The 17,092-nt window shown below is 41.8% G+C and overlaps 1 protein-coding gene across 12 annotated transcripts in view; it reads left to right on the top strand.

Moving 5' to 3' along the window:
* Positions 1–17,092, top strand: part of PHACTR1 (phosphatase and actin regulator 1) — a 450,172-nt gene that overhangs the window by 228,286 nt on the left and 204,794 nt on the right. Inside the window, exon 1 of one of the 12 annotated variants that reach the window (XM_038389710.2) lies at positions 6,081–6,660. The exons of 9 other annotated variants lie outside the window; for them this stretch is intronic. In XM_038389710.2, the coding sequence (XP_038245638.1) occupies positions 6,411–6,660 (250 nt within the window). In that variant the 5' untranslated portion in view covers positions 6,081–6,410. Of the gene's footprint in view, positions 1–6,080; positions 6,661–7,070; positions 7,253–17,092 lie in introns of those variants that run through there. 2 more of the 12 variants (XM_038389715.2, XM_038389723.2) reach the window with 2 other exon arrangements.

The following is a 17,092-nucleotide window of genomic DNA, read 5'->3' as shown; positions in this document are numbered from 1 at the left end:
CCAATCTGTCCTCCTTGTGGGTAACTTTTCCAGTTAGGCTTTGTGCACCATATGGTGTTGTGTCAAAATAGAGCAGGGCTTCTCTTAAGTGAAGGAATGACTGTGTAACAACACAGTATGCACCTGGCACATTGTGGGCCCAGTAAGAAGAACAAGAAGTTCCACATAGCTGTTAATCAGTGTTTCAAAACACAGAGGAAACCAAGAAAGGGCGCTTCCATTCCCTTCTCCTTGTGTATTTCTGTAACATTTGTGATCACCTGACTCTTGGGCTCTGTGCAGAGCAGCTGTGATTATTGTGGAAAGATATGGGTGTGACTGCAGAAACCAAAGGTCGCCCTCCATTTCAGGAGGTGGGGTTCTGCACTGCAGAGAATTACAGGCTGTGGTCTGCACCAGGCTCTGGTTGCTCTAATGGGCTGGAGTTTATGTAATGTTTAAAATTTAAAAAAAATAAGTGTTAAACACAAACACTCCATATCTAAAAAACCCATTGGTTATTATTTGTGTTGCAGTAGTGCTTAGGAACGCCAGTCATGGACTCAGATCCCATGAATCCGATCCATGCATCCGATGAAGTGAGCTGTAGCTCACGAAAGCTTATGCTCTAATAAATTTGTTAGTCTCTAAGGTGCCACAAGTACTCCTTTTCTTTTTTCAGATCCCATTGTGTTAGGCACTGAAAACACAGAGACTGAGAACCCCATAGATTTACCATAAGATAGCTGCTGGCAAGGAACTCTCAATGAGGGATCCTTCACTCTGGAACTTACTTACTTTGCAACTTTCTGGTGCCCTAAAAGGGTCATCTGGTTTTCTAGGCTTTTCCCAGGTGATAAGTAGAGGGTGCTGTTGAATGGGATGTTATATTGATGGTTGATCAGTCTTTTGCTGTCATCGGGCCAGTTATATATTTTCTCCTTAATTTAGAGATTGTTGATTTAGATATTTAAATAGTACAATAAAATACATAAATATAATCTACCCTGTAGTACCCAATAGCACCTGTATCTAGTTAGTCATTGCACACAGCCTGCAGTATTTGATTTTATGCTTACATTTACTGGGCTGTGCTGTTTGTGATGGAATAACACAAGACATACCCATAAGACACACCACCAGACCAGATTCAGGTTCAGCTTGGCACTTTCTTGTCATCACCATCCCTAAAAATGTTTTTTGCACTGGGGTGGGGGGAAGGGCAGCATTGAAATTAATTCCAGCTGTAAAAACCAGAAGTCAATTTCCTTCTCCTCTTGATGCCATGACAAGGTTTAGCAGAGCTGCAGCAATAGTACACTGTTAGTGAGCTTTCTCTGAAATAGTCTGATGGAGACAGCACTACAGGCTCCCTATTATTTGTAACTAGAGCAGGTCAAAATATATTGAAAAAAATCTGCTGAAATTTCAAAGTGTATCAAAAAATGGGAGAAAAGTTTTGATTAAATGTTAGAGGGGGTTTTCCTCATTTTAAGACCTGCCCTAGTTCTAACTATACCTTATATTCTTGTCCTGCCCCTAATGGCAGTATGGAACAATGTTTATATATATTGTGCTCACTGATAACTAGCTGCACTATAGTATACAGTTCATAGTAGAAAGGGAAGAGGAAACAAAAAGGGAAAAGTTAGACAATATTTGCCAAACACAAAGAGATTCCAAATATAGATCATCAGGTAGATATTAAAACAAATAGGTCAAGTGAACAAAATAAATACTTATTCAGTAAATAAGGCTAAAGAGCTATGCAAAATAAGGATTTAATATAATGTTGCAGGATCAGAAACATTTCAGCTTGCAACCACTGAGATGGCCTCAGCCTGTGATCTAAAATCTATGGGGATACTGATCCTTAACCCCAGTATACATCATTTATGCAGATCTACTGCTGCAAAGAGCACCTGGTGGGAAGCTTTTTTTACAACTCCAACCCCTGCTCCTCTGCATAAAGAGCAGGAGAGGGCATGGCCAAAGTGTATGGTGCTCCAGATGATTTCAAGCCTCTGGGCTGCTCTGAGTTGTATCCGGTGCTTATCCAGCCCCATGGGATTGGAGAAGGTAGGCGGAAAACCCTCTTTTAACCTCTCTCCAGTTGAACTGAGTACTGGTCTGGGGCACCTGAAAATCTGAGCCTGGATGTTTTTAGCTGACTGGTTCTATTGCTTCTCTCTGCCTTTACAGGGATAATTTGAAAACCACTAAACAGTGTCATAAAGAGGAAGTTCCCAGCTAGGTAATCTTGAGATATGAGGAAATGCGTTCCAGGGGAAAGATGGGCTGGAGCTCAACGTTTGGATCTGAATGTGAATCTTGATCTGAGCTGTCATCAGGTTTCATCGTATTCAGATCTGGCTTTCTGGTTGGGAGCATTCTTTATTCCAAATTGGTGGTGAATGTTATATTTGTATTATGCTGGCCTAGGGCTACAACTGAGATTCTGAATCCATTGTTCTAGACAAAAAGATCATAAAAGACAGTTCCTGTCCTGAGGAGTTTACAGCCTACACAGGCAAAGAGTAGAAGGGAAACAGAAACACAGAAAGGTGAAATGACTTGCTCAAGGTAACATAGAAAGTCAGTTGCAGAGGTTGAAATAGAACACAAGTTTGCTGATGCCCAGTTCAAAAGATCATTCTGTCTCTGTCATCTTTTAGGTGCCACAATGCAGTAAGGAGTACTACGGTTTGCAAACACCTATTGAGGCAGTGAACAGAAAGGGTTGTTATGGCTTTTTTGGCTTTTGTTAAAATAAAGACGAAGCAAGTTATTTCCTGAAGGAATACTGCAGTATATTCATCTTCCATTATTTGTGCTAGAAATGATTAGCAGTGGCAGCTTTTACCGTAATTACACAGATCATAATTAAAACATATTTTTGTCTTACGAGCTGTGGCAAATTCAGACTTTCTATAAGGCAGCTCTTGGGAATGAAAGCAGTATGCATGCTCTAGTGAAGTGCATGTTACAAAAGATGTATTTGCAGATGGGTTCAGGACTTGTTTGTCTCCTGCAGGTGCTATGTACTTTGGATGCAATGTGCCAGACTTTCTTATGGGTAATTTGGGTTCAGATCTGAATGGAATCCGTGTTGCCCATTGGGCAAGCTTGTTAGCATATGTGCTTCCTAAAACACAGCAGAATAGCCAGGGCTCCGGTGTCCAGTGGGGAAGGCCTGCAGTTGCTTGCTATAGGGCAGCGTTCTGTGGTGGCGCCTTCCACAGCAGTGTGGAGGATCATGGAGGTATGACGATGGGTAAACCAGCAGAGAGGTGTAGGCATGATCATGGGTGTAACTAAACAGATATACTAGTTAGCATCCCTGGCTAATGTAGAGGCTGCACTTGCTCCCTACCCCTCCTACTACCCGTCTGTTTATATGGCCCCCATCTCTGTATTTTTTTTCTGAAAACTTCTTAGACGTCCATTAATTTTTTTCTCATGACACTTGTGTGAACTAGAGAAATATTCTCATCCCCATTCTATAGAGAGAGAACTGAGAGACAGAGCAATCTTAAGTGACTTATCTAAGGTCACACAAGAAGCCTGTGGTAGATTCAGGAATTGAGCTACATTCTTCTGAGTCCTAGCCCAGTGCCTTGCCCACAAAACCATTTGCCCCCATCTACAGCAGCTATACTAGTACTCTGCACCTTTAGTCTCCCTCAGTGATCTATCATGCAAGGCCTGTTTACTCAAGCCTTGTGCAGCACTCCAGGATTGGTCAGCAGGGAGCAGATACGTTGAATAAGAAGTTAGACCCAAACAGAGGGCTAGATCTGAAACCCCCTATGCTTTGGGAAAACTCCCATCTGGAGTTACTTTGCCTCTCTTGATCTACTTCTCCATTGTGGCAATGTAAAACTCCAACTGTACGCAGCCCTGAACTTTGGGAAGTTCATGACGTAGCTTGTGGCTACCCCTAATGTTTACAGAACTACTTTTTGACTTATAACCGTGTTTTACCCAATTTGAGGAGTTAGCGAGATGGTGGTAGAGGAAATCCAGAGGACCTGAGCTCCTGTTTTGGCCAATGAATGAAGAAGCAACTAATTTTCAGCTGTTTTCTTTTGGAATCTTTAATTTAACGTACATTTTTGCTGAGTGATTGAATCTCAGTTAAAGAGAGTACTTTTTAAAATGCATTCACCCTGATAGATGGGATGCACGTATATTATCACATCTATCTGTTTGCTTGCTATTGAGACTCTAATCCTGCCTTTCTTGTGCCCCCAAAACTCCCACTAAAGTCAATGGGGAATTTTGGATGAGCAACTAATGCAGGATCAAGCCCTGTGTGATGCTAGTGATGTAGCTAACCTGAAGTGACTGACTCCATTTGACACAAACACACCCGCAGAGTGATGTGTATGCTGTGTTTCATGGCTGAGTAAATTGTATTATTCTACTGAGAGCCTTTTTCAGCCCATGTTGCAGTAGTGCGATTTAACAGTATCTAATCTGTCTGTGAACCATGCCAAGAAAAATGAAGCATTGCAATTTTTGCTGTAAAAGACATCTCAAGGTTCAGTTCCCAGGGCTGCCAGGGGAGAAGTGGCACCTGCGTCAGAACGATGCATGGTAAGCAGGGCAGAAGTTCATCACATGTATTTTTATTTATTCCTTTATTTTGAAAAATCATGGAAGAGGGACAGAAAATATTAAAAACATCAGGCAAAATCCTGAAGTCTGCCTCAGTTTCCCTCCTTGGTCAGGCAAAACTCCCGTGTTTCAATGATAGTTAAAGGGGTAAGAATGGAATGAAAACCTGATAGGGGTTAGGGTCAGTCTCGGTTAGCCTATGGAGTGTATTAAAATGTCATGTGACAATGGCAAAGAATTGCAGAGTGAGTCACTTTCTCCTATCACTGAACAGGGAACTTTATTAAAAATAAAGGTACCAGCACTATCCCTAAAATTACTCTCTGTCTCAGCTACATTGTAGAGCTTCAGCCTGGAACCCACTCAACCTCTTTCCAGCTACAGATTTAAAGGAACAGCGCTCCCTCTTCATGAGTGTGTGGTTTTTTTTTTTTTCCCTCATCTCTCCTCTCCCCTCCCCTGTTCTCCTATACTTCTTTCCCCGGGCCCTGCAGAATCCAAGTCTCCCTCGCTTCCCTCTTCCCCCCTGCCTCCCCCCGCCAGGATATCTCTATTCAGTGTTCCAGGTCCTTCCCTGAAGCACTGCTTCAGCAGAGGGTCAGACAATTTGAAGCTGCTTGGTATCTTTACAGAACTGTGAATCGAGGCAATGTGGTCTTTTCCTACAGTGCCGTCATCGGCAAAGGGGATGACATCATAGGACATTAGATGAATATTACCTTATAAGCCAGGAGCTTTTTGAGGGCCTTTGAAAAGCCACTGCCCTGACTACCAGTATCCAGAGATGGTATTGCAGCTCTTCAGAGCAGCTCCACTTTAGGAAAGGGGGTGAAGAAACAAAGAGAGGGTATTCATCCTGCGATTAGTAGCCCAAACAGACTTTCCGTGTCTGCACTCCTCCTTGGTGAGCCATGGTCAGGGTTGGTCTAGGAAGAGTGATTCCATTCCAGAGAAGCCTGCGTTGATGCCACCAGTCACTGCCAGCTAGTATCAATGGCTGTCATTGAGAACCACCAGACAGATGCCTCCTCTGTATTTTAAAAGAGCCAACCAGAATTTGGAAAAGCCAGAGTGAAAAGACTATTTAAAAAAAAAAAAAAAAAAAAGGAAAGAGCAAAATTGGCTCTGTTAGGTGCATATAGTCCAATTGTCTTTAGTTCTCAAATAGCCAAGCAAGTCTGCAGAGGAGCAGAAGAGGGGGAACCAGCCCATATCAATATCCTGGATGATTTTCCTTTGTGTGTAAAATATTAATTATAACTGAGTAGGCTGTGGTGCTGCCTGAGAACAGGCAATGTTGTTGTGTTCAGTGGGCTAGAGAATTGCAGCTTGTTCTGCAGAAGGAACACAGCGTTGAGTGTCCCTGCGTGCACAGTACCAAAGGTTTCCAACAACACTGATACTCTGTGTGGTAATTCTCACATTTGTTCGCCAGAGGAGGAGGTGAGGGAAAGGGAGGAGGCATTGGGAGAGCATGGGGGCAGCTCTGCACTCATGGGAAGCATGCAGCAAGCAAAGTAGCTGAAAATAATTAAGTTCTGATTTGCTGATGAAGCTGTTTAGAATTCATGGCTGAGAAGTATCACAGGTGTGGAGAGAGGAGCGACCTGCTGAGAGCATCCTCCAGCGAAGATCATTTGGATTGGTTCAGGCAGCTGGGTCACAGAGGCCACCAAGGCTCAGGCAGTGCTTTTCTCTGCTCTCTCTCTCTTTCTCTCCCCCCTCCCCCCCCCGCCTTCCTTCCCCCTTCTCCTTAATCCTTGGAGGAGGGGGGGCAGGTGGCAGATAAATGCTAAGGCGAGAGTGAACGGATGGCGGATTCCATACACATCTGGCAGCCTGGGATGCTTGCTTTTTCTTCTTCGGGCTGCAGGGAGGGCTCTGTTCCAGCCATGAATGGGGAAAAACCTAAAAAAAAAGCTTTCTATCTAGTGAGGATGAAGCCACTGAAGGAGCCTGTTACCAACAACAACAACGTATCTTTTGTGATACACTGTCACATAGGCAAGGAGATCAAACATATATGCAGCAACTGCAGTCGCGGGGAGGAAGCCCGTGACGGTGAGTGCTACGATTTTTGTGTGTGAGAGGGACAGAAAAGTATGTTTGCTTCTAGGGTATGTGTGCACTACTGTCAGATGCTTGATGCTTAGCTTGCTACTTAATGGACTGCAGGAAAATAGAACAGGAGGCGCAGAATGAATGTAATGAGCAAGTATTCAGCAGAGTGACCAGAGAAAAGCCAGGAGGACAGGTTATCTTAATAACCTCGTGTTAACAACTAATGGGGATAACTCTCTAGTTGCCATAGAAATAGTGCATATATTCATTGGTTTCACCATCATTCCTATGAATTTATTAGACCCGTGTTTCTGCCTTGGTGCATCAACTTTTTCTTCACTGTGCAGCAGTAGAGTTTGCCCGACGTAATTATCGGTATTTGGAAGAGTGTGTTACATGGAATCAATCTTGTGTGATATTTCACCATGCTGTCAGCAACAAATCACTGGGGGGTGTTTGTGGTTATATTGGAATTAATATAGTGTCCTTCAGCAGACAACTGCTACCACATCCTCCCCCACTCCTTTTGGGGTTGAGCAAAACCTCAAAAGTGTTTCAGGAGAGTGACAATAAAATCACAGTGTTTGTACTGGTAAGTATATGCTTATATTCTGTAAAAGCAATGTATAAACAGAGTGATGACAAATTTGTTTGGATATTGCTAGAGTCAGCAATTAGGAGAAGGAAAGAACTAGAAGAGGCATAAAACCATCCAAGCAGAAATATCCTCACAGATGGTACCCCACATCCTTGTTTAATATGAGTTTGTTTTGTTGTGTTGCTTTACATTTTACTTCAGATTTGAAGGTTCTTGAGTTACAGCTAGTTAAAACTGATACAGTAGGCAGAGCTCATTTCCTGAAGGTCAGAGAGAGGTTTTTGACTGCAAATGTGACTATGAAAATGTAATAACTCTCTGGGCTGCTCGCTGTTTGTGGTGCTTGCCACTTTATTTCACAGCTTTTGACACTGAGGCTGGTTCTGGAATTAATAAAAGCCTGCTTAGTTTGCTCTCAGCAGAGGAGAAAAATATTATTTGGGATCTGCTAGTCCTTTGTCAGCCACAGGTCTGCCGCTTAATGAAGTAACTATGGTTTTGCTAATGTCTCTTCAAAATTAGAGCGCTGATAGTGTAATTATAGTTGCCTTTGATTAAATTGCAAGTGAAGCTGAATGGAATTCCTTTTGGTGTAGATTATGGAGATAGCCTTGGAATCCTGAAAATACACATTAGGTTAAACTCCCTTATTGGTTACACTGGTGCAATGGAGAGAAGAAATCAGACTGTGCTATGTACCTTTTTATAAGTGCTTTTTCCCCACACCTACATATTGCTGGTGACAGCAAATCCCAGGAAAATCAAATTGAGAGATTTGCAAAGCAGTCGCAAGTACTTTACAGTATTGGCATGATTCATTTATCCCTAAAAACAGACTAAGCCACTTTTTAAAAATATGCATTGCCAGTTTAATTGAATTGATGTGTAAATGGATTACATCAACATCCTTTTTCGGTCTCCACAGCATTGTATGTATAACTGCAAGCACAGTAAGAAGAGATCGTAGTTCCCTTTCTTTTAACAAACATGTGTGCTTATGTGTATAACCTCAGTTGCACATACCCTTTAGCAGATTCTCAGATGCATAGTACTGTAATCTCTCTTCCTTTTTATGTTAGTCTGTTCAGGCTCTAATTTTGAGTAGGATATAGATTAATAACAATAGCCCACTAGTTATAAGAGAACCCAGTAACCCCAGAAATACAAAAGCACAAGAAAGACGGGCTTTCAGTTTACAGCTTATAACCTTTGGGACATCTCAGAAATCTGATTTTACCTCATGGTACAGTGGTATTATAATTCATTCTTCCTTATTTAAGTGGTCTTTGACCATAATAACTTTAAAAGGATAGAGTTTTTCATTTACAACTATTAACTCTTTTCTTGCTTCAGGTGCCATCAGTTTCTTATGGAATGCTAGGAAGTAATGAAACTGTATTTTCAGCTATGTTGGCTGAGCTTAATGCAGAAAGTGAAAAGTCCATGAAGGAACTTAGGAGCACATAGATGGGCATGGTCAGACCCATGACAGAGGAATTCATTTTAGCAGCTGCATTTTGGATGGACTGAGGAAGTGGGAAGTAAAAAGTCCAAAGAGAAAGAGGTTGCAGTACTCAAGGTGGAAAGTGAAGAGAGGTTTTATCATTAGCATGGAGAGTAGAGGATAAATTTGGAGCTGGTGTAGTCTGAGAATTAAGAAAAGGAGTACTTGTGGCACCTTAGAGACTAACAAATTTATTTGAGCATAAGCTTTCGTGAGCTACAGCTCACTTCATTGGATGCATACAGTGGAAAATACATTGGGGAGATTTTATATACACAGAGAACGTAAAACAATGGGTGTTACCATACACACTATAATGAGAGTGATCAGGTAAGGTGAGCTATTACCAGCAGAGGAGGGGGGCGAGGAGGGGACCTTTTGTAGTGATAAGATCTGTGAGAGTGATGGGTCATTCTTCAGGATAGGTTGTAGATCCTTGATGATGTGCTGGAGAGGTTTTCATCAAGGATCTACAACCTATCCTGAAGAACGACCCATCACTCTCACAGATCTTGGGAGACAGGCCAGTCATTGCTTACAGACAGCCCCCCAACCTGAAGCAAATACTCACCAGCAACCACACAACAAAAACACTAACCCAGGAACCTATCCTTGCAACAAAGCCCGTTGCCAACTCTGTCCACATATCTATTCGGGGACACCATCATAGGGCCTAATCACATCAGCCACACTATCAGAGGCTCATTCACCTGCACATCTACCAATGTGATGTATGCCATCATGTGCCAGCAATGCCCTTCTGCCATGTACATTGGCCAAACTGGACAGTCTCTACATAAAAGAATAAATGGACACCAATCAGACGTCAAGAATTATAACATTCAAAAACCAGTCGGAGAACACTTCAATCTCTCTGGTCACTCGAATACAGACCTAAAAGTCACAATTCTTCAACAAAAAAACTTCAAAAACAGACTCCAGTGAAAGACTGCTGAATTGGAATTAATTTGCAAACTGGATACAATTAATGTAGGCTTGAATAAAGACTGGGAGTGGGTGTGTCATTACACAAAGTAAAACTATTTCTCCATGTTTATCCCCCTCCCCCCCCACCGTTTCTCACACGTTCTTGTCAACTGCTGGAAATGGCCCACCTTGATTATCACTACAAAAGGTTTTTTTGTTTGTTTTTTGTCTTGTTTTGTTTTTTCCCTCTCCTGCTGGTAATAGCTCACCTTACCTGATCACTCTCCTTACAGTGTGTATAGTAACACCCATTGTTCCATGTTCTCTGTGTATATAAAATCTCCCCATTGTATTTTCCACTGAATGCATCCGATGATGTGAGCTGTTGCTCACGAAAGCTTAGGCTCAGATAAATTTGTTAGTCTCTAAGGTGCCACAAGTACTCCTTTTCTTTTTGCGGATACAGACTAACACGGCTGCTACTCTGAAATTTGAGAATTAAAAAGCTTTGAAAAAGAGAAAGAGGAATGTAAAACACTTAGGCTGCCTGTCTGGGTGACAGAGAGGATGGTGATGGAAATGGAAGGGGCACAGAACCATTTATGAGGAAAGATGAGTTTAGTTTTCACCCGCTGAAGTTTGAGTTGGCATCTGGACATACAGGATGGAATGTCCCGGAGGCAGTCAGATATGCAACACTGAACCGACAGGAAGAGGTTGAGGAGGGACAGGTACAAGTCTTCATCTTAGAGATGATAACTGAAGCCGTGAGAGCAGATGAGGTCACCTAGGAATAGAGTCAAAAGAAAAGAGGAAAGGAGTGAGGACAGAACCCTGAAGAATGCCAGTAGGGAGCTGAAGAGGGGTGGAGGGCAGGAGAACCAGGAGAGAAGAGAGTCTCAAAAGCCCCAGGAAGAGAGCAGAGGTGGAGAGATGGTGTTTTGAAAATGGTAGAAAGATCAAAAAGAATGAGAATATGCCCAGTACTTAACCAGGAAGACACTTGGTAAGAGGACATTTGCAGGAGGTGGAGAACGGATGGAATTGGATTGCAGCAGATCCACGTGCTCTGGAAGTTGAGGTGATAAGCATATCCTGGGACATGCCGAGTACCTTCAAATCACCTTGATTTCAGTAGCTGCTGAGAGTGATCCTGGCAGCACTGCGCCGAGTAGATTGCATGCTTGAGGATCTCCGAGGCAATGAAGTGGTAGTTGGAGAGGCAACTATGGAGATGGGAGATTTTTGGTTGGTTTTTATTTAGGCAAAAAGTTGTGTTCTTACCACAGGTTAAGTAATGCACGGTAAAAATCTTAATGAAGTTTTTTGTTTTCACACATGTTAGCAATTTGAGGTAAACGCTAGGTTCCCCCATGGGGTATATCAACACTGTAGTTGCAGGGTGCAATCGCAGCTCAAGCAGACATACCCATGTTCTCTTTAATTTAACTACCACAGGGACCCACAGCAGTGAAGCTGCATCAGCATGCGCTTCAGGGCGGGCTATACAAACCAACCTGAAACCCTGGGTAATTATTCACACAGCTAGCCCACATGGGCCTGCACGCTGTCATGGCTTCACTGTTCTGGGACTTGAGCTAGCTAAACAACAGCTAGATCAGGTATGTGTACTTGATTCGCATTCACACCCTATTGTTGCAGTCTAGACATACCCATAGCCTTTACCTCGACCTGCTCACATGGGAGAAAGCTATGAGCAGTCTTGTCGTTATGAGGGTTTTTACCAGTGCTAGTTACCATGTTAGCTAACACGCAGTAAAAACGCATCTTTTTTCCTAGTGTGGATGCTTCCTAAATGAAAGAAACATCCATGTCCCAGATTATGTACCTTTTATACACAACCTTGTTCTGAAAGTATTGTGGGGTTACACTACCACAAGGGGAGTTCTGAGAGCTCCTGCAAGCACAGAGTGTGATGTTATTTGGTGTAACCACCATTTCTCTGGGTCCCTTCTGCACAGCTGGTTAATTCTGCTTGCCAGAATGTAGCACCTAGCTAGGATTCCATCCCTTCATTCACTTTAGAGTGTCTTGCACACAAAGAGAGCTGTCATTGTGCTGGTGGAGCACAGGGATTGCTATTGAGGCTGGCCCTTGCATAGGGACAAAGGATCAGGCAGGATTGTGTGCGACATAACACATTGGTATCTTTGTGGTAGCTATTTAAGGATTGCAAATTCAAAGGAATACAGTAGCAAGCTGATGATTTATGTGATGCTTTCCTTAAACATTGGAAATTGAAATAGTTTCAACTGGCAAGTCTGCAGTTAAAGAAAAAGGGAGAAAATCATACCTTCAATCTTTAGGAACTGAAATAAGGTCAAAAGAACTTCCTTACCCAAAACTTAATTTCTCTGCCTGAGGCAAGTAGTTAACTACACTTGTACAGCACTGTAATGAATCATTCATATTCCGCTAAACTGCTTGTGGCAGAAATCTCTGGCCCCAAAATAAAATAGCTGTACGCAATCAAAGATCTTTGCAAGCCTTGGCTAACCATGAGAGGTTCACTGGCATGTCTGTACAGAACATTACTCAGGAGAGCATTGGGCTTATTATAGAGAGTCCTGACAACGATTTAGACATGATTTAAGGCCCTATAGAACTCCCAGAATCGACTGAGGTCTTTGAGGAAATCACAGATGACAAGCGGGGAACCCTATTGGGGAAACTAGATAACAGAGCAAAAAAGTCACCGCTTCCCAAAGCGAGGCCCAAAGACCAGGGTTCCAGTTCTTTGTCTCCTGCCCCCAGGAGTCTGAGTAATTTCTTTTTTTTCCAATGAAAGTTAGTGGTAACCTGGAGGAGAAAGTGCAGCAGGCTCCCCTGTTATAGAACAGTCTGTTCATATAATTGTTTGCAGTTTTTAAAACTGGGAGGGGAGGAGAGAAAAGAATGCTTTGGGATTATTGCCCACAATTGTGAAAAAAGAAAATAAAAGAAATGGGGGTGGGAAAGACAAAAATTGGTGGGCTTGGTATTTTTTTTTAAATCATTTTTCGTGTTTGTGAAATTTTGATCAATCTGTCTCATTCTCTTTAGACACTACTGATGCAGAGGTGTACTGCAGAGAGTGTTATTAGGGGAAAGACCCACTAGTCTGCCATCACCTTCCAGTTTCAGTGGCTTTAGGGAGCAGCCAAGTGGCCTGTTCCAATCTTGCTCCTCTCTGTGGACTCTGCTGTCATCTAAGCTTAGATGCCATCTTTTGAGGTGACATGGCTTCCTGCTTTCCCATGTCGAAGATCAAATTTGAAAATATTGTTATTTAAGCCTGTCAAAGAGAGAGGCCTGGGCAACACTGAATGCTCATCATTAAAACTTTGGTGTTGGCAGTGGTCCAAAAAGCAAACAAAATGTTAGGAAGTATAAAGGTTGGGATAGCAAATAAAGTTAAAATTAATGAAATGTCAGTCTATAAATCAGTGGTTGTCATCACTTTAAATGCTTTGTTGAGTTCTGGTCATTCTGTCCCAAAATAGAGCAGAAATAGAGGGAGTTCAAAGAAAAGTGATCAAAGGCACTGAAATACTTCCACATAAAGGGAGTTGGTGAGTAAAAAGAGACATGATAAAGGTGTGCAAAATAATGAATAGTATAGAGATGGTAAAGCAAGTGCTTCTATTTAACTCTTCTCTTGCTGCAAAAGCTTGGGGACATATCACGAAATAATTAAAAGAAAATATTTTTGTACATAATGTAGAATTAACCCATGACATTCATTACCACAAGATTATCAGTGAAGACAAGACCTTAGTGAGATTTTTAAAGAGATTAGACATTTGTTTGGATAATGAGAACTTCTATAGTTAGAATTTTAAAATATTTTTATAAGGACTGTACTGTGAATTTTTACGCTTCAGAGCCATGCATCACAACTAAATGATAGGATTGAGGAAGAAACTTTCCCTGGGGACAGGTTATTCCATAATTATCCACTAGAGATTACTGCACCTTCTTCCAAAGCATCTGATGCTGGCCGCTGTAAGAGAGAGAGAGATACCAAACCCGATGGACCATCGGTCTGAACAAGCATGTTGTTCCTTATTCTTATATATGTCTCATACCTTTGCCCCCTTAATTTTATTTGATCCATGTTTATACCTCAGCCACAGATATAAGTAGTTTAGTTTTCTCCTCTCTCCTTTTTGCATTTTGAAGTATTGTCCCTTTTTTTATTTGCCTCTCCTTAGTGGAGTCTCCATAGCAGGATGTTTTGCATGGCTGACTGTTTCTTATGTAAAATAAAGCTTCTGATTCATTAATGGAAAACATGATCTGTGGGAGCAGCATATCTTAAATCAGGTATTATTACTGTTTATTAATAATAATACCATGGCACAAATCTGAGTAAGGAGCAGCACAGAGGGGGATATTGGGAAGGTAGAAAAGAATCAGAAGGGTAGATCCAACCCAGACTTCAAATAAATGGTTCAGTTTTCTTCCTTTCTCCTTTGTCTTTTTCATTCACTTTCTATTTCTTTTAATCTCATGTGTTTTTCCATCTTTTTTTTTTCTTGTTCAGGCAAAATGATTTGCCTTTTGTCTAGTCAGAAGTAGTAAGTGCTAGTACTTAGTTCCTGCAAGGCAAAAAAGCATCATGAGGGTACAGCTGTTATGAGTTCCTGCTTGACTGGCAAAACATTGCAAAACCCTGTCTTTTTAAATATACTGTTGGATGTTTAATACTGTTTGTTTGATCAGAGGGGGAGGCAAATATTCCACACTATTTTAATTTTTATGGCAATAACATTTTATTTCTTGCTCTATTTCAGTGCCTTGTAATAGATACCTATTATTTGTTACATCAGCATATCTCATTTGTAGTCAGAGAGCATAGAAGAACGTGCCTTCATGCTGTGGCCTTCTTATCCACCCCACTTAGTAATCAAAGCATAATTTCAGGAGCACAGCATAAATGTACATGGTGATATCTTGCTAAGGGTCTGTCAGGATTTTCAGGAGTAACTGGATGAAGTTAAGCAAAGAAAATTTAGCTTCTTGTGTATGAAAACTGCTAGACGAGGTCTTGCAAAACTCACTGAACGCCTGCTACCTGGATTCACCCTCTAGGGAGAGACTGATATGAAACATGAGGGCGGGCGGGAAAGGGGAGACATAGGTCAGGGTTAAAGGTAGTACTGTAGTATGTGATGTCTAAGAAGCCCAGTCTTCATGCCAGCAACATAAGTTTGGAAGTGGGAGGGTGCTGTGATTTTTACCAGACTCTGGGTGGGCTGGGGTGGAGGGTGAGAGGAGAATGGAATATATTTGGGGGCTCCATCTTTTGTATCCATCTGTAGCTAGTAGGAGTATGATTTAAGGCTCCTCCTTTGTTTAGCTCCTAGGAAAAAGGAGGCTCATTCTCTTGTTCCTCTCCAGAATTTTCTGGCTGTTGTGAGAGGGATGGGTCTCTACAACTATTCCTTTCACAGCCTCTTGGCCACAGCAAGGACAAGGAGAGGGGAAGAAAAAAAGCCTTTGGTCCTGTCTCTCTTCCCCTTCCTCATCTCTGTTTTTGGCACCATCTTGCAGTAGGGGAGATGTGTCTGACAGAGTCTTTGTGTTTGGAAAGCACCTAGTTATTGTAGGCGCTAACACAATGTAAAGAACAACCACACATGCACATCCCAGTGGTGTTGCATGTACTTAAACATTGCATACAGTGAGGTAGATAATTCTGACTAGATTAAGAATAAGAATTGCCTGCAATGTCTTATTTTCTGGGTCTTTAGTAGGATTCTAATGAAATGTAAGGCCTGATATTGGCTTTCTGAAAAGTCCAAAAGAAGTAGCTCGCATCGCTAGGCGTGCTCCTTTGTTCGCTGACTGTAGCTGAGATTGCAGGAACATTTGAGGCAACATTTAACGTACAAAGAGTCAGCTCAGAAAAAAGGATGTGTAAATAGTACATTGCATAGACATCTGATGCCTTTTTCAGCACTCATGACTTAAAAAGAGCTTGCATCCAAATCCTGCCCTGTCTTGCATGGGTGTATTAGGGGAGAAGAAGGTTCAGGGAGCCACTCCCAGTGCATCAGTCCTGCAACAGGGCAATGTTCTAACCCAACACTACTATGAGAGGGGCTCAAGTACAATGCCTGCTGGCCTCAAGGGTTGTGATCCAATGATATGGCCATATCACCAGTCCCTCAGCACACATGCTACAGTGTGCAACACACACATTAGCTTGGACATTTTTGGGAAGCAGTAAATTACACTTCATATATTTTCCTCCTGGCCCTACCTGTTCTGAGCTGTCCTGCCCTATAGTGGAGTAATGATTATTATAGTTCCATAGTTCAGCAGATGCCGCTCCATTTCCACTGCCACCCAGCAGAGAACCACGACACTTAAGGGAAGGATTTTGCCCTTAGTCGTCTTTTGCCTGACATTTTTTAGGCCATTAGTCTAACGGATTTGGGCACTATTGGTATAAGGCATAAATGTTAAAATGGCTGCAACTTTTGAATATGTCTTGGGAGACTTTGGTAGCTGAGAATGATTTCTGTTTCACCTAATCACAAAAGAAATTGTACTGTCTGTTTGAAGAACAGAAGTAAAGATATTTTAAAGTTATTCAGTTTAAAATGTCTAAAAATGCAAATGTGCAGTAATTGTAAGACAGGACTTTTTGAATGCAAAGGTGCAATAATTGAGAACCAGGATTTTTGAAAATGGACTTGCTTGGGTCCAGCAAAGATCAGTTCAAATCCATATTATGTTGCAGTGAGTTGTGCACAAAGGAGTGTATAGGTTGTGACGTGGCGATACTGCTGTATGGTGAGTCAAGAATCCACAGATTAAAATGTTGCTAAGCAGACCTTTGTGCTTTAGAGTTTTTTACAGTCAGAATTTACATATTATAGAGTCCCCAAATACATATTGACAAGATAAACTGGTTCTGGAAATGCCACTGTGGTCTATTATGTCCATGGTCCACGTATTAGAAAGCTTCCTTGGGGCATTTATGGGGTATAATGTCAGTGATCCCTGTCATACTCATTAACAATGTCTCCTGCACAACTATTGAGGCACAACTGCCTTGTAATTTGCCGGATTAGGAGAGGTATCTGATATAGGACAAGCAAAGTGTGTGTGTGGGGGGAGGGGGAAATAATGTCCAACATGGAGACGTTGCCAGTTTGCTTAATTTTTGTACTGTAAATTTTTTTCTGTAGAAACATTGTTTATTCTCCATCAGCTGAAATTAAAACAATTCAAACAGGGTTTGTCATGTTTTCAAAATTATAGTTTCTTATCTTCCTGAAGCTACTTTACAGTCTGTTTTAAAATTGCAAAGATTACTAAAAGGCAGAGAAACAAGGGTGGATGTTGAGAGTTTGCTGTATTTCAGCGCACAAGTGGTGTGGGGAAAAGAG

Source organism: Dermochelys coriacea, chromosome 2 (genome assembly GCF_009764565.3).
Source record: "Dermochelys coriacea isolate rDerCor1 chromosome 2, rDerCor1.pri.v4, whole genome shotgun sequence".
NCBI classification, from domain to species: Eukaryota; Metazoa; Chordata; order Testudines; family Dermochelyidae; genus Dermochelys; species Dermochelys coriacea.
This window is presented reverse-complemented; position numbering and strand designations above follow the sequence as displayed.